Source organism: Rutidosis leptorrhynchoides, chromosome 9 (assembly GCF_046630445.1).
Source record: "Rutidosis leptorrhynchoides isolate AG116_Rl617_1_P2 chromosome 9, CSIRO_AGI_Rlap_v1, whole genome shotgun sequence".
Classification (NCBI taxonomy): Eukaryota; Viridiplantae; Streptophyta; class Magnoliopsida; order Asterales; family Asteraceae; genus Rutidosis; species Rutidosis leptorrhynchoides.
Genome location: NC_092341.1, coordinates 256003325 through 256025000, shown reverse-complemented (window position 1 = coordinate 256025000; position 21676 = coordinate 256003325). Strand labels below are relative to the sequence as shown.

General features: G+C 36.0%; 1 protein-coding gene across 2 annotated transcripts; it reads right to left on the bottom strand.

Annotated features, from left to right (window-relative positions):
* Positions 1–3869: 3869 nt before the first annotated feature.
* On the bottom strand, positions 3870–13582 carry LOC139866339 (protein COBRA-like). Of its 2 annotated transcripts, XM_071854556.1 has the most exons (7): positions 13560–13582; positions 9839–9870; positions 6835–6911; positions 5949–6405; positions 5432–5591; positions 4257–4534; positions 3870–4178 (listed from the first exon to the last, which is right to left on the bottom strand). In XM_071854556.1, exons 1-7 carry the CDS (start codon positions 13580–13582, stop codon positions 3895–3897), a joined length of 1311 nt encoding a protein of 436 aa, XP_071710657.1. In that variant the 3' UTR covers positions 3870–3894. The 2 variants fall into 2 exon arrangements, with proteins under 2 accessions (XP_071710657.1, XP_071710656.1); XM_071854555.1 differs by lacking the exons at positions 9839–9870; positions 13560–13582 and adding an exon at positions 9189–9279 and having other exon boundaries at positions 6835–6914.
* Positions 13583–21676: the final 8094 nt, after the last annotated feature.

The following is a 21676-nucleotide window of genomic DNA, read 5'->3' as shown; positions in this document are numbered from 1 at the left end:
CTTTATAAGACCCTCATCTACTTCATCAGCCTATATACTTGAGCCTGCCCAAAAAAAAGGCAAGCGCCAACCCCAAAAACATCCATTTAATATGGCTAGACCTGATATTACATCATCTTCCACCAACATTCCCAAAGGTACGTCATTTGTTGTTTTCATGCTTATGTTTATGCTTATGTTCATATAGTTTCCTAAATTTACCTTGACTTACTTTTTAAAAATTGAAATAGCAGATAGTTTTCAGAATGTATCCCTTGCAGACTTCCTCAATGGTCCTTTGACATTTGACTCAACCACTGTCCCTACAGCTGATGGTAGAACACGGACGTTTTGTGGATTGAAGTTAAATGAAACACCCCTTAGGCCAGGTATCGCATCTGCTCTAACTCAATGTTATATAATTATCAGCCTTCTGTTATCTGTCAGTTACATACATGACCCTCACAGACCTCCTATGCCAGATACATATACACGGATGTTTTGTGCATACATATATATACCGGCATACAGATACATATACATAACTCTATATTTATATATGTAAATGTATATATAACTATTTAGATATATAAACAAGTGTCTTAACCTATATATATGTGAGCTTACATATATGTATGTTTATAGATGTATACATACACAGATTCATGTATATATATCTGTATATAAGTCTATTACCTCTACTTACTTTTCAAAAATTGAAATAGCAGGCCGTTTTCAGAATGTCTCCTTTCCAGACTTATGCAGTGGTCCTATAACATTTTACTCAGAACCTTTTCCTACAACTGATGGCAGAACACGGATGTTTTGTGGATTGAAGTTAAATGAAACAACCCTCGAGCCAGGTATTGCATCTGCTATTATTCAATATTATATTTTTATCAGCCTGCTTTTGTTTGTCAATTACACACATGACACTCACAGACCTCATATGACAGGAAATCTTCTTTTAAACAGCGATCGCCAGGCCCATACAAGTAGACCAACAAGTAAGACACATGTTACATAACATTTCCCTTCTCCTATTATGTGGTCTCATTCATAAACTCTAATATTTCTTCTTCAACAGGTAGATTAGGTACACAGAAACCGCGGCATGGTAAACCTACTTTGCAAAGCGCACTAAATTCATCAGGTTCATATTCGCCCCTCTAACCACTTATTGAATGCACAACCCACTTTTAGTGAGTATTTAAGTAGTGGGTTTTGGGTGTTTCAGCGTTACAGCCCATTTGGCACACTTTGTCCACTTACTTGATAACCTAAAACTTTGTTTGCTCATTCTTTTAGGTACACCCGTGTCTTACTATTACCAAGGACCTCCAGCCCATAAATGCCGTAACTGTGACGCTACGATGTGGTACGCAGAAAGGAACAACAAACCCAAACATACAAGAAATCCCGTCCTACAACAGAAAAAAAATGGCCCTTTGTCATGCAGCGAATCCAGTTCCCAGTGCGGCCATGTTATGCGATGACGATAAACAAAAGTCAAGGGCAATCGTTGAAATTAGTAGGCCTATACCTCCCTAAACCTGTATTCAGCCACGGTCAATTGTATGTAGCTCTCTCACGCGTAACCGACCCCGATGGCCTGAAAATCGTGATGATGGATGACAGTTCTGATTGTTTAAAGGACCACACAAGAAATATCGTATACAAGGAAACGTTCAACAACTTAAACCACCAACTATAACGGTAACACTTAAGCCTACTTATAATTTCGATTTTAATTGAATATTATCACTTTATTTTTCTTAACCCTAATTAGCAGTAACCTCCTTACACACAACATTCACACACTATAATTCTAAAAACTCGGAACCTAACTGGTGCTGGAATGCCGATTTCCCATACCTTATATTTTTAACTAAAAAACCTTTTGCAGGAAACCCGCGCCTCCGTGTTAACAGGCACAATGCAAATTATATCCGGCCCGTTACTTCCTTTTACATAAGGTACACTTTCATCTATTTTCATAAATGTTAACAATGTGCTGACATTCAAGGTATAAAGACCCTGCTAATCTGTTTACAATTGTGATTTTGTATGTTGGAAGATAGTGTAATTTTTTATGGATGTTATCATTATTGATAGGGGTAGATTCAAGATAATGACTTTTGTATACTGATTCTAAATCTTTTTACTGTTAGCATTACTTATAGCATTCTTTATGCAACTTTTTTTTTAAAGTATATAGTCGCTATATCTTATGTGTCGGGTAGTAATGTAAGTTTCCATTCATTTCGGAATTCATGATACAATAACTGTGATACATACAATAACTGTGATACAGACTTCATCCATTGTAGAAAAGTCACCTGATTAATTTCATAAAATGGGAATCATTGCAGGCATTAGATTTACATGATTGCAGAAGGGAGACAAGTTGGAGTAAGACTTTTGTTTAGCTTAGTTAATAACATACAAGCTTATGGTGGAAAAACTCAATATGTAAAATGGGCATGGGATGAAGGTGACTCTTTGTCTGGCCCTTAGCCTGAATTTTATTACTTTTCATCTTCACACAATATTTCATTCACTTGCATACATTGTAGTTTTAACAAGTCGCTCAACTGCAGGTCAGCTCCTTTTGAACAGCCAGGAAAGTACCCACCGCCTGATCATTGGAGTCACCTACTTATGAATACAACAATGCTGCAACATAATGCTCAGTTCATGGATCTTCCTTGCAAATTTTCATTTTACAGTTATGTTTACTCATGTGTATGTGTATGTGTACGGACTCGACTTAATAATTGGTTCATTTATATTTTACTTTGTCCACTACATTTTTGGATAAAATCTCTAGCACAATGTTGCACGTTTAACCGCCTTGCAACAAAACCTCCACTTTTACAGCAAAAACCACACCCTCCTGGACCCAGCCTTCAAGCCATGGCACAACCGAACGTAACACATCAACCGTTATCCTCTTCGTGCAACGCACGGGCAATAAACCTAGTATATATAATTCGTAATAGTAATTTTACTAATCAAGAACATTTACAATTGACTTTGAAATAACGTTTTTTTAAACCATAACTAATAAATGTCGTAATTATAAAATTAAAACATTCTTAGAGAAGTGGTCATGGAAATGCATATCAATCTAGTGGTTGTGGGTTCAAAACTCAATGACGGATTAAAACACAAAATCATTAACGCTGCATTCTTGAGATTTTTTAAATGGAAAGGAAAGGAAATAGACGGATTGATAAATAATAGTGATTCTCGAATTTTTATTTTAAGCGGAAAAGATAGGAGAGTAGAGGATTAGAAAAGATAGTACACGGATTGATAAATAATAGTGATTCTCGAATTTTTATTTTAAGCGAAAAAGAGAGGAGAGTAGAGGATTAGAAAAGATAGTACATTAATATTTAGTTAACAATCTTTTCCGCCCATATTTGAACGGATTGAGAAGGACAGTAAAACACTCACATCCCCTTTCTTTTCCATTCATTTTTGTTGAAAAAAAAAATTGAGAATACATCGTATGGATGGTTATGCGCACAGGAGGGTCGTGGGTTTCGAATCTTTACAAAAATCGCCGAGCACTTACATGATCGCATTTCAATCGAACGAAGCGCCGGTGACCCTAAAACTTGTTAATATTCATTTGTAGAATCCGTGAAGAAAAGTTTTAATTTGCTCTTTCTAATTAATCGTAGAAATTCAATACAAATTAATTCAATGCAATTAATCGTAGTATAATTCATGATCAAAATCAATTGCAGCTCTATGGATACATTGCAAACAAAAAGATCATCATAAATACATACAATAGATATACAATTATACAATTATAATCAATAGCAGCTCTATGGATCATTGGATCCAATACAAAATGATTTTTACAATTGATAATATTTGCTCAACATGTGTGGTACTTACTCAACAAGAAACAAAAAAAGCGAAATATATCATCATCAAGAGAGCTAGTATAGAGATTTTTACACGAGAACTAGCATTTGGGAGATGCGGGTAGGCGTCTGGTGGCGGCATAACACAATTGTCGCCATTGAAATAAACTCTGCGTGGAAACGCCCATCCCTTTTCAAACGTAAAAGTCGATTTATTCTTTTGGAAAAGTAAATCTGATTGAACATTCCCATATGGTCCAGCTTGGTTAAGATAATCATTGTAGAACTTAACTCCCCATAGCATAGCAGTATCATCTGCAAATAAAATTAAGCAACAAATCACCATTAGATAAAATTATGTTTTAGGTGAACATTAAGAAAATGATCACTTACTTATAGAAGAGTAGGGAGTCAATGGCTTGTAGTTAAAGCTAGAAACTTGAGTAAGGCTATCAAAGTTAGGATGTTGGATGACTAAATTCCACTCTGAGTAATTCATCCGGTAATTGAAGTTAGTAATTGTGACCTTTGCCCGCCAGTAACCCTTGTAGTTAAGCTTCACGTGCCAATGAACACGAATCGGGCACATGTGTTTCGTGCATTGCACAAGCGGTGTTATGCTGTTCTTACTAGGACTATTAACAACCGAGGCTAGATAGGGTGAGTGAGGGCTGCAAAACAAGAAATTGTACATTATGGTAAATATTCAAAATGGAAAAAAATTAGAAACAAATCAAGATTAGATTTAGAAAGAGATGGATTTAAATATGGGTGTGTTTAGTTACAGAAAATGTCTGTTTCTATTTTCTGGCAAGGTTGAAAAAGACGCGAGATGGAGACGAGGGTCAAGAATTTGAAAAGTCAAGTATGTCGAGATGAGTCGAGACGGCGTACATTGACGAACTGTGACTTTTAAATATAAATATATTAATTATAAGTATTTCAAACCTAAATATTTTAAACATAAATATGTTAACAATAAATGATTTAAAGATAAGATAACATTGCGTTAGTTTAAATAATGGAATTTTCTAAGTGATTATTAAAATTTATAAACAAAACTTACTTACATGTCCAAATTATTTAATGACAACCGTTAGGACTGTAATTAGAAATTTCCTTAAATAATAGTATTATAGATAGATTTTTTATAATGTTTTATTTATAAATATAAATATAATTATGGAGTTTTTAAATGGACTTGAAATTTTGGCTTACACAATAACAAGAACAAACAAAAAGTTGACTTTTGACCAATGTTGAGTGACTTTGACCAGACTTTCACCTCACGTTTCAGCATTGACCGATTAATTAGATATTTTTAGACGAAACATGATGGACTAGTCCACCAAACAGCTGCATTAATGCAGCCAAAACGGCAGCTGCAACCGCTGTTTGCAACGATGGACAATGGGAAGTGTTTTATCTTGCTAGAAACCTAACGAAATGTAATAAAGCATTCTGCTTTCTTTCCCTCTCATATCAAATGAAGAACACCCATAAATAAGTTCAATTTTTCTTTTCTTGAAAGCACATAACATATCGAAAATGGAACAATGAAAGCATACTTTACGCAACTTCCAGGGTGAGTTGCATTGTCTTGGCATCCACAAGTGCATGTGGGGCATGGTATAACGGTATCATTGTAGAATGCTGATATAGAAACACAACAACTAGGCGTTCTCTGAGACAAAAATTGTGAATATGTACATGTAACATTCCATGTCACTGCAAAAACATAAGCACTGATTATAAATCTTTGAGGACAATACTGTAATTTCACATTGTTACTACCACAAGTTTGATTACAGTACTAGAACTAAGCTTGTAGTTTTTGACACTTTCTAAATGTGTTTTTCACGCTTAAAAGTGTGAATATAGGTTAGAAGCGTGAAAAATTAGCGTCGAAATTCTTAAATGATATTAAATTTTTAACACTTTTAAGTGTTATTGGGTTTTCTTTTTTAATGCTTTTAAGTGTAAAAACTTGTGTCAAAAATATGTGAAGTTATTAACACTTTAAAGTGTAAAAATAATGGAAGCTTCAAAAATGAAAGTTTTTTGGTACTGTTATAGAGTACTTACTCCATACTTGAGTAACTCTTCTTCCATCAGGACTTAGAAACTTGGATGGTTCACCAACTACAGCTGGTCCACATGTATACCCGGGGCCAGGTGAGAGTAATGTGAAGTTCTTGGGTGGTTCAACTGTCCAATTACTAGTTCCGGCAGCACCAACACTTAGCTGAAATGAACTAGCATGGTTGTTGGGCTCTTGGGCCCATGAATTGAGAACTCCACCTTTGCAGCAATTTGCTATCTGCTGATCGTAAGGAGTCCCGGGTAGTAAGTCAACAATGGAAGGTGTTTTCATGCAGCTATGTGGAGGTGAAATTTGGTATCTTGAGCAATCTCCTTGTTCGGTCGCTTCACCGCCCATCATGCTCCATATCACCTCTTTCTTAGCCCAAGTCCACCCTAATGTCCACCCCGGAGATGAAATATGACGATATTGTTGGAAGTTATACATAGTAACAACGGCCTACACGTATTATGAAACCAATTAGTAAGTCAAACATACACTTTTAGCCTTAAGAAAAGAAAAACTTCAATACATATTTAAAAGTTAAAAAACTTAAGACAACATAACCTTAAGTTATTGATTTTTTTTTTCGAACGGCTTAATGGCATCAGCGTATCATTTCTTTCAACGACACTCATCATTTGCTTTTTTACACACGCTAGGAGGAAACCCTTCACACCCTGAAACAGGTGCTTTGGACCGAACCACATCAACGGGCCACTGTACGAAGCCCAACATGAAACTGCGTACAGGGGTCCTTGGGAAAACCTCCCCCCTCCAGGAATCGAACCCCCGCCTACACGTTTAAGGACAAGGGGCCCGCCCACACTGAGAGCTTCTACCACTCAAGCTATGCTTCGGTGGTTTCCTTAAGTTATTGATACTTACTACATATCCATCTGGAGTCCAACTAATGATATCCCACTTAATTGTTATATTTCCAGTTGGGTCAAGTGCATCGTAGGCTTCTGCAAGTGAAACAAGATAACAAGATTGATAAATAATCCATAGTGATACATTAATTAAAGTCTTAAATAGAAAAATGCAATCGTTTCTGAAGTAAAAATGTAAAAATTTCGCCCAAATAGCGCCCTTAAGTTAGTTTGTGCTTAGTGATTTAATTGTAAGGTCGCCAGTTCGAGACCAACATGGGTCATAGATAATTCTAATAAATTTTTTGCTCTCTACAAAAAAAAAAAAAAAAAAAAAAAAAAAAAAAAAAAAAAAAAACTGGATCCGCCACTGGATAGTGTTATCATATAATCAGGAGCTTAGGAGTTATTATATTGTTATACAATTAGTAGACTTAGATCGGTTTGTAAATGGCATATTTTCATCAAGTAATAATTTAAGAAAATACCAACGAAGCATTGCTTCAATGGTACCGTGGTTACACTTGTGTACTCGCAGGGCCAGAGGTCTCGGGTTCGAGCCTCGTCACCCGCTCTAGCAATTGAAATATATTCCTTAAAGGTGGCCCAAAGGGAAGGTTTTACCGACCCGCTCCGAGACTAAGATCCGGCCCGCCTGCCCCTTGGTATGGTTTAAGGGTCGGATCCTCAGAGTGTGGTTCGGGTTTCCTGCCCGAAAGCGCGTGTGTGTGTGCAAATGATGACTAGGCTTCGGTCCGGACTGATGCAAACTTGCCTTTAAAAAAAAAAAAAAAAAATTTAAGAAAATTGCCCCAATTGTTTTGTTTAATCTTGGTTTATATTTATAAATATGTAGAGTATGTTCGGACACACCAAGATAGTGGCAGATTCACGATTTCGACCCAAGCACACAGTTATGCACTGACCATTAATATAACAATTTTTTTCATCTTTTTTACACAAAAACATTATATTATGTTGTTTGTAATCTAGAAACAAGGTACTGGGAGGTTTATTCTCGACAGGTAGTGGTACACATCAATCTTTAGTAAGCTACATTAATATATATATATATATATATATATATATATATATATATATATATATATATATATATATATATATATATATATATATATATGAGTAGGTCAATATAGAATTTAAATGAAGATTCCATACGGGGAAAAAATAAGTCCTTTTTTTTACTAAATTCCAAACCATTAGATATGCAATATACATCAATGGAGAAGTAACCAATCGGGGGAAGCAAAAAAAAAAAAAAAAAATCGCTTTTTTTGGAATTTTTTTTTCCGGCATCAAGATCACACGAAAATATGAACATTTAAAAGAGACACTTCGTGATGAATGTTATTATTTAGGCAGGAAAACGATCGAAAAAAATAACATTCAAGATAATATTGTTCGTGAAGAATATGAACGTTTTTTTTCTTCATGTTTTGTGAAGTAAAATTTAGCCCGATTTAGAGTTTAGGGTTTAGGGTTTGGTGTTTTGGGTTTATTCCATAAACCCAAAATACCAAACCCTAAACCCTATACTCTAAACCGTTCGTGTTAAAAACTCAATCAAAACCCTAAATCTAAACCCTAAAACCCTAAATTTCTAAACCCTAAATTTCTAAACCCTAATATCTAAACCCTATAAACCCTAATATCTAAACCCTAATATCTAAACCCCAATAGCTAAAACATCAACATACGGTGGAAAAATACGATAATTGTTATATATTACTTCTTCGAGCGTTTTCCCGCCAAAATAAAAACATTTATCACAAAGTGTCTCTACTAAATGTTCATATTTTCATCCCATCTATAATGTTCGTGAATAAAGTTTTTTAAAAAACGAAGAAAAAAAAAAGTTTTTGCTTCCCCCCGCTTCCCCCCGATTGGTTACTTTCCTCTTAATCCTGCCACCATATACATATACATAAACAAATTTATATTTTTATTACGACTATATGAGTATAAAACAAACATGCATGATGTATCGTTTTTCGGTTGAACTTGATCATCAAAGCAATCAAGACTCGAAGCATGTAATACCAAAACATGATCACCGTTTTCTTAAACCTTCAATACTATTCTCAATTCTCAAACACTACATAATATATAAACCTTTTATTTATTTTGCAACCCATCAATATCCGATTCACCTAATGTTAAAATCTTTCACACCCATCAGTAAAGTAGACTACTTTTTTTTTTTAGAAAGGCAAGTAGACTACTTTTTCAAGGATCATGATAAAAGAACTAAGATCAATTCTAATTAACCAAACCCCAGAATCAATATATATTCAGCATGGCATGCAATTAGAAGCTTTAATTAACCCAAAGTTAAATAGAAGCTCAAACCTGTGCATGTGAAACTAAAGGAAGAAAAAAAGATTGCAAGAACAATGGTGGAAATTGAAATTTTGGTGAAGGATCGGAAGCAAGAATCCATTAATCGGTCAAAAATTGGGTCAAGTGCTTGTTTCTAAATTATGGAATGAAAAGATTTTGGTGGTGGGGACAATGGACATGAGTTATGTTTGGTCTTATTTATAAAAGAAAAATTTACGGAACTAGTCTCTCAAGTTTGTTTACAATTGCACATAGTCTCACCTATCCTTTCTTTGACGTAGTTACTCACATAACTTTGCACTAGTTACACAATTAATCCTTCTCACTAACAATCGTTACAAATCTCGTTAAATTACATCATGTGTCTGCCACATGAGGATAATAATGTCATTTCACATTTTCTTTTATCGTTTCACACACCCTCCATTCATTTCCATCTTTAACGATACCATAAAACATAAACCCTAATCTAATATTTTTTCATCGTGAAAATTATATTAAAACAAACTCCAAATTAACAACTCTAAATGAAAAATCTATTTCCAAATTATTACCCACAAATAACAAAAACAAAATTGTATCTATTGAAATTATTAATAGCTTTTTATCTGCTAATAAATTACGAACCGTTTTCAGATTACACCCTTATTAATAGTTACAACAAGCATGGGATTTGAGAATAAATTTATAGCTTTGGCCGCTATCAACTATAATTTTAATTTCTTTCAGTTTCTCTAATTTATTCAATATCTTCAATTTTTTCAATATTACGTAGTTAGTTGTGTTTGAGTATTTGTCGAATAAAATAAACGACGGTGGATCATTTTTACGGCCTTCGGTGTCATTAAAAGATGGAACCCAGCATTGGTAAACCGAAACCCACCAATAAACCCCAAACATATCGTCTACAAAGTTCACTGATATCGGCTTAAAATCACAAAGATTGTGTAAAGAGTTTCGACTATCAATTATCCGGTGAAATGGAACACGATGTAAGACCACTAATAGATTTGATGGCGGTCGTCGGAGACAAATTGGTGATTCTCGTCAGTTTCTTTTTAACACAGTTACATTCACTCGCAGATCTTAAGATCTAGTTAAAATCTACTACTCACTTTGATCTAGCATACTCGATTTAAGTTGTGAGCGTCTACAATTACATACGAACAAACTAAACTGTAAACAAAAACCATATATGGAGTACTGCATGCAATATTCGAACTCTGATGTTTTAGGCGGAGAGTTGAAGGCGGCGAAAGGAGGGGACGAAGCGACGGAGGTTGTAGGTGGTTGGTGGTATCCCGCTGTCGAAGATTGATATAATGTAATCTTGTTTCTAAATATTACGTGTATGTTATGTAAATGACTAATGATACCGCAACCCGCATGCGCACCTCATATGCATGCGGGCGCTTAATAGTGTGCGTAGGCGTGTGCTTGTGTGCGCTATGCGGTATGCGGATTGTATCTGATTCCTTTGTTCTCGGTACAGCGGTTGCTTAGCTGTCAAGTAAATATCTTTTCCATAATTATATCCGTGATTCGGGGGAGTCAGTTATGGATGAGATTATCATGATCTGGGACGGTTCTAGAATTAGGGTTTGCCTATAAATACAAACCCTAATCATCATTCACCGGACACGGCACATTACGTAACCATCACATACGATACACATTATGTAAAACAGCATCATTCAACATTTTTTCAAGGTTAACATATTAGTCTTTTGTAAGCTAGTACCTACGACCTTATTTGGGGCCTCTTGATCGACGACCGTTATCGGAGGTGGACTTAATCACTTGGCCACCCCGCCGACATCATCATGTCGGCCAGGGTTATTCACGGTAGCCGGACCGGAGAGCCACGTTCTAAGATCCTTAAACCCCTCTTTATGTATTGAGCAGGCATATTAAACCCCACGGTTAAAATATGCATGATCAAGTGGTGCTCTCGTTGAGAGTCGAATTAATTCAAGTCTGTTTAATTGCTTTTTCTTTTAAGGTTTTGAATTATATGACTCGTTATTTACAAAATTTTTGAATTTTTTCTTTAACAGTATCATGACTTCCGAGGAATCATCGGAACATACCCAAACAGATGTTCAGAACGCACCGTCTGGTAGTCAACAGACACCGGTTATGACTACGGGGGCCGCTATTCAGGCGGGGTACACGATGTACCCTCCACCTATATCCGGCGAACCCTTTCAGAGGTACAAGCCGATATATTCAGACGGGGTAACACCGCCAAGAGCAAACTCACCAGTCACAACCACGCGGCTGGACTTTTCGTCAGTGGATCCAAGGGTCATCTTTGCAGGCACTAGCGGTGGAACAACGGGGCCGCATGTGGTTTGCTGCGGCCAGGTACCTATTTACAGTACCACTGTTTCAATACCTCTGCATACGCAGAGCATTCAGCAGAATTCGTCATTTACACCGTTGCAACCTTGGCAACCACCGCGCCCAGTTTCACAATTTTTAACTCCTGCGGATGCGCAGGCGTTACTTAATAGTTGGGGATTTGGTGTCATCCCAGATGCAAACTCTCATTGGGCGCCGATAACAGCGCATCAGCAAAGCACAACGCATACAGTTGGGCTTTTAAGTGTGTATCCTCAAGTTTCGCAGATATCTGCGCCACAGGTTTCGCTTCCTTTACATCCACCTGTGTACTCTGCGTCTTCAAGTTATCCTTCTTTTCCAACGCAGCAGCCTTGGTTATATCCGCAGACGCAGGGTCAACCTTGGCAAAATGTTCAAGGGCAGGCAAATCTTGCAAGTCAATTCATGCAGGCCGCACCTCCTGATATGGTTCACTTATTTTCACAACCTGACTTTGTTCAGGACATGATGAAGCGTTTCTTTGCAAACTTGAAAGGGGATCCTGTTAAACCACCCTTCGAGCTACCGACTACCTTTGACAAGTTTCCTCCGCATATATCCGCATATCCGTTTCCATCAGCACCAAAGATACCTAGCACGTTGGGTACTTACAATGGCCCGACCGATCCAGATGATTTTTTACAGCGTTTCGAAGGTGCAATGCGCACTCAAGGCTGGGTGGATCCGGTTGCGTGTCAGATATTTCCTATGACACTACAGGGTATTGCTCGTGAGTGATTTAATAAGCTGTCGGCGGGTAGTATTGCCGGGTTTATGGATCTTCGGACAAAGTTTTTGCTGCAATATCAGAATCAGAGACCACGCAAGCGCACTCACATTGAATGCCATGACATCGTGCAGAAGTCCAAGGAATCTTTGGGCGAATTTCTCACAAGGTATACTAATGAGTGCCTGCGTATACCAGATCTCAAACCAGAGCAACAGATTTCCGGACTCATACATGGTATAAACTCAGAACGTCATCCAACACTGGTAAGGCGTCTGCGCCATACAGTCCCAACAACTTATGCTGAGGCGCTTAATGAATGCCACGACTATATGCGGAGTGGCGAAGATAATGACATCCCAACAGCTAGCTCACGCAATGAGAGGAAGGACGATGATGATCGTTCGCGCGATCAAAATCGTGGTAACAACTCTCGCGGAAGGTATCCTAGCGGTGGTCCTATCAGGAATGATAAAGGGAAATCAAGTATCAATTATCGAAACAATAATCAGCGCGGCATCAATAATCAGAACTATGCGCTGCTCAAAAGTTTGTCCAAAACGCCCAAGAAAATTTTGGCAACGGAGCCAGTATGCGCGACCTTCGCGGTTCCAACTCCGCTTACAGAATTTGGCAAGCGGGACAAAATAAAGTATTGTGAATTTCATGACGATTATGGTCACGACACCAATCGGTGTAAAAACTTGATGGAACGGGTTCTGGAAGCGCTTCGCGCAGGCAAATTGGATCATCTAAAACCACCTAAAAAGGATAAGGGAAAGGCCGCAGAAGAGGCTTCGAAGTCTAAGACTTTCGCGTGGCAGAAAGTTGACAAAACGAAAAATGCCGACTTAACCATTAACATGGTTGACGCAGAGAAAATCAGCCAGCGGATAAAGTACAATGATCACCAGGATTGGGAGCTTCTCCCAATCACTTTCCCTCCTGTAATGTCAATTGATTCTATTAATGAGCCCATTATCATCAAGTGTCGCATCCCTGATTGCGGAATCCAGGTTAAGCGCATGCATGTTGACACTGGCAGCGGTGTCGATATTTTGTATGAGCATTGTTATCGTTTCCTTCCGGCAGAAGTCAAAGCGCAGTTACGCCAGCCTGATATTACGCTATCAGGGTTTTCCGGAGAAAACTCGTGGCCGCTAGGCCGAATAGAATTAATGATAGAGCTTGCGGATGACAGGAACCCGCAGATGATCAGGCATGAATTGGTCGATTTTTATGTGGTTCGTTCAACTTCACGATATAACGCACTGCTAGGGAGAAACTTCATACGGCGTTTCAACATCATCCCATCGGTAGTGCATGGTTTGATTAAGTTTCCCACAGTAGGAGACGTTGCCACAGTTGCGTCACATCAAGCAACCGAGCTGTTTGGCTCTGTCGCGTCTGTAAGCGCTCCTAGCGTAGGAGAGCAACTTGCAAACTGTGCAGTAATAGCAAACCGCTTGCATCCGGATAAGCGAATTAAAATCGGCGCAGGCTTGTCAGTCGAAACGAAGGGCAAGTTGCATGGAATACTGTCAGCTAACGCAGATATTTTCGCATGGCGCGAGTCAGACATGACCGGGGTTCTGCGGGATATTGCGGAACATAAGTTAAACGTTAATCCATCATTGACACCCGTTAGGCAAAAGAAGCGGCATATGGCCATAGACCGCAGTGATTGGTGGTGCGCAGAGGTGGACAACCTTGTCAAAGCAAACATTCTGCGGGAAGTGTGTTATCAGACATGGGTTGCAAATCCTGTGTTGGTAAAAAAGGCTGACGGTAACTGGCGAATGTGCGTTGATTTCAAAGACATTAATAAGGCATGTCCTAAGGACAACTACCCTCTCCCGGAGATAGACTGGAAGGTAGAATCACTGTCGGGATTTAGGTACAAGTGTTTTTTGGACGCATACAAGGGTTATCACCAAATCTTAATGGCTGCGGAAGATGAGGACAAGACTGCTTTTCATACGCCGCAGGGTATTTATTGTTACACGAAGATGCCTTTCGGTTTAAAGAATGCGGGCGCGACCTATCAGCGTGTAATTGACGCAGCATTCAAGCACCAAATCGGTAGAAATCTTGAAGCGTACGTCGACAACTTGGTAATTAAAAGTAACACCGAAGAAGACATGCTCGCGGACATCCTGGAAACGTTTGCATCTCTGCGCAGGATCAACATGAAGCTTAACCCGCTTAAATGTAGTTTTGGGGAAGAGGAAGGCAAGTTTTTAGGTCATGTGGTGACAGCGCGGGGTATCAAGGCCAATCCCAAAAAGATTGAATCCATTGATAATTTGCCATCTCCGAAGACAAAGAAAGATGTGCAGAGTCTAACGGGGAAGCTTGCGGCTATCACACGGTTTCTATCGAAAGCCGCAGAACAACAGTTACCATTCTTCAATACTTTGAAAAATTGTTTGAAGAAAAAAGACTTCGTATAGACTCAGGAAGCAGAATCAGCCTTTCAGGAGATGAAAAAGGTGCTTGCAGAATTACCAACACTTACTGCGCCAGTATCTGGAGAAACGCTAACGCTGTACCTCGCGGCATCGAAGGAAGCTGTCAGCTCAGTCCTCATCGCGGATCGCGGAAAGGTAATCCATTAATTTACATGCTTTATTTATATCGCAGAAATTTAACGACTGAGGTTTTTCTCAGACGCAAATGCCAGTCTACTTCGTAAGCAAGACGCTGACATCAAGCGAAGTAAACTACTCACCAATAGAAAAGCTTGTATATGCGCTGGTCTGATAATGCAAAAAACGAACATATATTTCATAGCATTATTCCCCAAGAAAGACAAGCTTTTAGTTGCAATTGTTCTATTTACAAGTGATATTCGTTTAAATATTAAAAGGTGAAGACAAAAGACAGATTCGACGAATTGAAGACGCAAACGACCAAAAAGCTCAAAAGTACAAAATACAATCAAAGAGGTTCCAATTATTGATAAGAAACGTCTCGAAATTACAAGAGTACAAGATTCAAAACGCAAAGTACAAGATATTAAATTGTACACAAGGACGTTCGAAAATCCGGAACCGGGACCAGAGTCAACTCTCAACGCTCGACGCAACGGACTAAAAATTACAAGTTAACTATGTATATAAATATAATATAATATATAATTAATTATATTAATTATATATATATATATATATATATATATATATATATATATATATATATATATATATATATATATATATATATATATATATATATATATATATATATATTTATAAAATAAATCGTCGGCAAACAAAGAGCCAAATGTGGGTGAGCTGTGAAAACGATCTCCGCGACTCGCGGAGTTTGAAGAAGGAATGGGCTGCGAGTCGCGGAGCCCCAAAAACTGAAACTCCCTATAAATCCCAACGAATTCTGATCAATTTTTTATCCAATATATCCATCCATCTATATACATTATATTTATATTTATAATTTATATTTTAATTTTAATCCTAATAATAAGGGTATGTTAGCGAATGTTGTAAGGGTGTAAGTCGAAATTATGTCCGTGTAACGCTACGCTATTTTTAATCATTGTAAGTTATGTTCAACCTTTTTACATTAATGTCTCGTAGCTAAGTTATTATTATGCTTATTTAATCCGAGGTAATCATGATGTTGGGCTAATTACTAAAATTGGGTAATTGGGCCTTGTACCATAATTGGAGTTTGGATAAAAGAACGACACTTGTGGAAATTAGACTATGGGCTATTAATGGGTTTTATATTAACTAAACAATACCTTGTTAATTTAATATACAAACTTATAATTCGACGTATTTATATATAATCACATACGCTTGACTGGGTACGGTGGGCGGGATATCTATAAATACCAATAATTATTCATTTTACCGGACACGGAACTGGATTAATAGTTAATAGACTTGTTGAAACAGGGGTGAATTACATTCAAGGGTAATTGGTGTAATTGTTAACAAAGTAGTAAAACCTTGGTATACACGCAGTCGATAACCTGGTGTATTCATTAAACAAAGTATTAAAACCTTGTTACAGTTTAAGTCCCCAATTAGTTGGAATATTTAACTTCGGGTATAAGGATAATTTGACAAGGACACTCGCACTTTATATTTATGACTGATGGACTGTTATGGATAAAAACCAGACGGACATATTAAATAATCCAGGACAAAGGACAATTAACCCATGGGCATAAAACTAAAATCAACACGTCAAACATCATGGTTACGGAAGTTTAAATAAGCATAATTATTTTATTTCATATTTTATTTCCTTTATTTTATATTTAATTGCACTTCTAATTATCGCATTTTATTTATTGTTATTGTATTTAATTGCACTTTAATTTTTGTACTTTTTAATTATCGCAAGTTTATTTTATCGCACTTATATTTATCGCAATTTCATTATCGTTATTTACTTTACGCTTTAATTTAAGTCTTGTATTTATTTTTAATATATTACATTTGGTTTTAACTGTGACTAAAGTTTTAAAATCGGCAAACCGGTCATTAAACGGTAAAAACCCCCCTTTGTAATAATAATATTACTTATATATATATTTGTATTTTTATAAAAGTAAACTAATATAGCGTTAAGCTTTGTTTAAAGATTTTCCCTGTGGAACGAACCGGACTTACTAAAAACTACACTACTGTACGATTAGGTACACTGCCTATAAGTGTTGTAGCAAGGTTTAAGTATATCCATTCTATAAATAAATAAATATCTTGTGTAAAATTGTATCGTATTTAATAGTATTTCCTGCTAAAATATAAAGCTATTTTATATACACCTCGCATAACATCAAGTTATTTTTGGCGCCGCTGCCGGGGAAATCTAGTTTAAAAGCCGGAAGCGCAACGCTAATAATTATAAAAAAAAAGATTTTTATTTTTAGTTTACTTTTATTAAAATTCACTTTTGTAAAAATACGTTTTTTATTATTCGAAAATATAAAAAGAAAACAAAAATTTATATATTTTTTTTAAGATTTTGTCAAATATTTAAGTTTTATAAAGTTTCTTTATTTTTATTTTATAAAAATATAAGTTTTATTTAAATATTTTTATTTAAAAAAAATTATTAATATATATATAAATCTATTTTTAAGATATTTTTAAAATTATAAAGTATTTCTATTTTTATTTTAGTTTTTAAAACATAAGTTTTTATTTAGTTTTTATAAATATTTTATTTAATATTTAAACAGAAAAAAAAACGTCGAATAAAAAAAAGTACCTGAGTTGAATTTTGGAACCCCGCGACTCGCGGAGTTTGCAGCTTCGAGAACCGCGACTCGCGGAGCCGTCTGACACAGCTGACCATAAGCCCTAATCTGCATTTAATACGGGGTATTTATTATTATTATTAACTTTAAAACCTAATTAGGTTATTTATATTAAATTAATTAATTTAGTTTTATTTATTATTTGTATTATTTAGTTTAATTAGTTTAATTAAAGTTTAAAATTAATAGTTTTATAAAATAAATAATATAAAAATAATATTTTTATAAAAATTGTAATTTTTACAACTTTTTGTATATTTTCATATTTTGTCCCTTTTTAATAGTTTTAGCGTAACTTTTGTATTTTTCGCTCGTATTTAGTTTTAATTCATAGTTTTTGCCGTAGTTATTTTTTTTTTATTTATAGATTTTTAGGCTTTGCCGTAAAATCCCTTAAGTACTTTTTCTTTAGACTAAAATTTAGGTACTTTAGAATTTTGCGACGCCTTTTTAAGTTTTAGTTTCTTTTTAAGTTATTGCCATTTGGGATATAGTTTTTCTTGTAAGCTTTAATATTTTTAGACACCTTTTACTATGTATCAATTATCATTCCAATTTGTAATCTCAATTTGCGATTATAATTTTAAGTTAGTGATAGTAATAAGGTTGGGTTAGTCTAGTGTTTTTAAGTTCTATAAGTCACTCTTTTTATTTCTTATTTTTTGACGCCTTTTATTTTTTCGATCTTTTATTTTTCGATCTTTTTCCGACACGCTCTTTTTCTTTCTTATTTCTCGTCATTCTAGTTTTTAGGACATAGATTTTTATTCTACTTCTTATCTAAATTTCTTAAAATTACGAAAATTTATTTTAAGTAGTTAAATTGATAGACATCAAAATTTTCTGGTTCGTAGTAATAGTTGGATTTGTACGTGGACCGGGTTATTGGAGCCAAACAGTCCTCAATTATATTGAAACCAAACGAATCCTACCCCTCTGCTGCATCTTTTGGCTATTCGAAACGTGGGCAAAATCTGAAAAGTCTATTGATTGGATAACTTATTATAATTTTTCTTTCCTTTTAAAAACTAATAGGATATTCAGTGAATGCACCGAGCAAGACGTTCACCACCTTTTGTACGTTCACCACCTGTAACTAGATCAAGACATTTAGCAAATATTACTGCCGTTGATTTTTCTTTAGAATCGTCATCCAGTCGACCAAGTACTCCAGTTCAAATTTCCGATAATCCATTTTTTTAACCCGACCTCACAATTGAGAATCTGGAGAATATTCAGGGACGATTCATAGATCCTGAACCACTAAATTTTCCTCCGGAACCACCAAACATTCAAACAGAGATTGTTGAGGAACGAACCATTAAATCAAAATCCTCTAGTGATTCCGATTCAACAAATTCAATTATGGAGAATCTGGAACCTTTAAGTATGGAAGACCGAATGAGAGCTAAACGCACTGGCCAAGGTCACGCAATTACTCATCCAGACATTAATGCGCCAGATTATGAAATCAAAGGACAAATTCTACACATGGTGACTAATCAATGCCAATTTAGTGGTGCGCCGAAGGAAGATCCAAATGAACATTTACGTACCTTTAATAGGATCTGCACACTATTTAAAATCCGAGAAGTAGAGGATGAACAGATATATCTCATGTTATTTCCCTGGACTTTAAAGGGAGAAGCCAAAGATTGGTTGGAATCGTTACCTGAAGGGGCGATCGATACATGGGATGTTTTAGTTGAAAAATTTCTTAAACAATTCTTTCCTGCATCTAAAGCCGTAAGACTTCAAGGAGAATTGTTACATTCACACAGAAACCAAATGAAACTCTGTATGAGGCTTGGACAAGATTTGGAAAGTTATTGAGAGGATGTCCGCAACATGGTTTAGATACCTGTCAAATAGTACAAATATTCTACCAAGGATGCGACATCACTACAAGAAAAGACATAGATATAGCAGCTGGTGGTTCTATTATGAAGAAAACCGAAACTGATGCTTATAAAATTATTGATAACACTGCTTCCCACACACATGAGTGGCACCAAGAAAAAGATATCATTAGATCATCTAAAGCAGCTAGAGCCGATTCTAGCCATGACTTAGATTCCATTTCCGCAAAGATAGATGCTGTCGAGAGACGAATGGAAAAGATGACTAAAGATATTCACTCAATACGAATTAGTTGTGAGCAGTGTGGAGGACCACATTTAATAAAAGATTGTCTCAGTATTGAATTAACAATGGAACAAAGAGAGAATATTTCATACATAAACCAAAGGCCTGGAAATAATTATCAGAATAATTATCAACCGCCAAGACCTATTTACAATCAAAACCAGAATTATAACCGAAATATTCCATACAACAACCAACAAGGTCCTAGCAATCAACAAGTATCCAATAATACTTACAACCAGCAAAGACCTAATTTTCAAAACAAACCACCACAACAAACCGATGATAAAAAGCCAAATTTAGAAGATATGATGACGAAGCTAGTTGAAACTCAAACGCAGTTTTTCACATCTCAAAAACAAACTAATGAACAAAATGCTCAAGCATTTAGAAATCAACAAGCTTCTATTCAAAATCTGGAACAAGAAGTAAGTAACCTAGCAAGGTTAATAGGTGAAAGAAAACCGGGAAGTCTACCTAGTGATACAAATGCTAACCCCCGGACTGAAACAGCTAAAGCCATTATCACAAGAAGTGGTACAACACTTAAACCACCTGAAATACTTGTAACTTCTGATGAAGCTATTCCTACTCCACAAGAACCACAACCTGAACAAGATAAGGAAAAAGAACCGGTAGTTGAAAAGGTTAATGAAGATAACACAGTTAAGGCTAAACCTTATGTTAAACCATACCAACCACCACTTCCTTACCCGAGTAAAATGAAGAAAGAGAAACTTGAAGCCGAGCAATCCAAATTCTTAGATATGTTTAAAAAGATAAATGTAAATCTTCCTTTCATTGATGTGATTTCAGGAATGCCTAGATATGCTAAATTCTTGAAAGATCTGATCACGAATAGAAAGAAAATGGAAGAACTCTCGGCCGTTACTATGAATGCTAATTGTTCAGCAGTACTGTTATTTGGATATAGATAGAGCCGAATTAAGAGTGATACATAGTTTTTTAGCTAATTCGATTACACAAAGGGGTAAAAACAAAGAAAAAGTAAATGAACAAGATTTGTTTTACCATATGTGTATTCGAGACCCACAGAGCGCTGTAAGTATACCATATTGTGTGGGTTATTATTTATCAGCTATGGTTCGGGGGATGCGACCACATAGCATAGTAGGAGGTGGAATTTTTATTACTTTGATTGGTGAATATCTCGGTGTGGATATAAGTCGGGGGGGATTATTAGTAGAAGAACCAGAACCCCCCGATACTATAGGTTTAAATGTATATCATGGTGCGAAAGTTTTGAAGAGGCGAAATAACGCCGCAGTACGATACCATGGTAGACATCCACAGGTGGAGAGAAACCAGCAGCAAGGTAATGTAGGAGGGGGGAATGAGATGCAAGAAATGCATAGGTTTATAGCTTCTCAGGAATACGAAAATGCTAGACAGAGAGCATTTGAAGATTGGCAAGTTCATCAGAACCAGATCATAGCTCATTGCCAACATATAGGTAGAAACTATATTCCTACACCGAAACCCATCTTCCCTCCTTGGTCTATAGAGATGCAGCCACCATATCCTACGTATGACCCTGCCGAAGCATTCTATAGCACTTATGGTTATGCCTGGAACCCCTATTGGTACCAATATCATCCTTAGTTTACTTATTATTTTTTTTTTATTTTGTAATTTGTAATTATTGATACATTTAATATTTTTGTTAATATTGTAATCATTTTTATAATTATCTAACTTTTATTCTTAGATTTTAATAATTTTTGAATGTGGGGTAATATACCAAACTTCAAAAATATGTATATATGTTTGCAGTTTATCTTATGTACACAACAGGGTAAAACAACGCATTTTCAAAGACTGGCATTAAGTTCAGCAAAAGCAACTAATTTTGACGACAAGATGCAAAATATATGTGAAATAACAACAAGACGGAATGAACAAATGATGTGCACCATTTATCAT

Bases quoted from the DNA above. Each gene is read 5' to 3' on its own strand.
- LOC139866339 (XM_071854555.1), bottom strand. From the start codon at position 9,279: ATGGATTCTTGCTTCCGATCCTTCACCAAAATTTCAATTTCCACCATT. The intron at 6,406-6,834 runs GTAAGTATCAAT...TAATACGTGTAG, and splicing joins GGACTCCAGATGGATATGTA to GCCGTTGTTACTATGTATAA. The intron at 4,179-4,256 runs GTAAGTGATCAT...TTTTATTTGCAG, and splicing joins GACTCCCTACTCTTCTATAA to ATGATACTGCTATGCTATGG.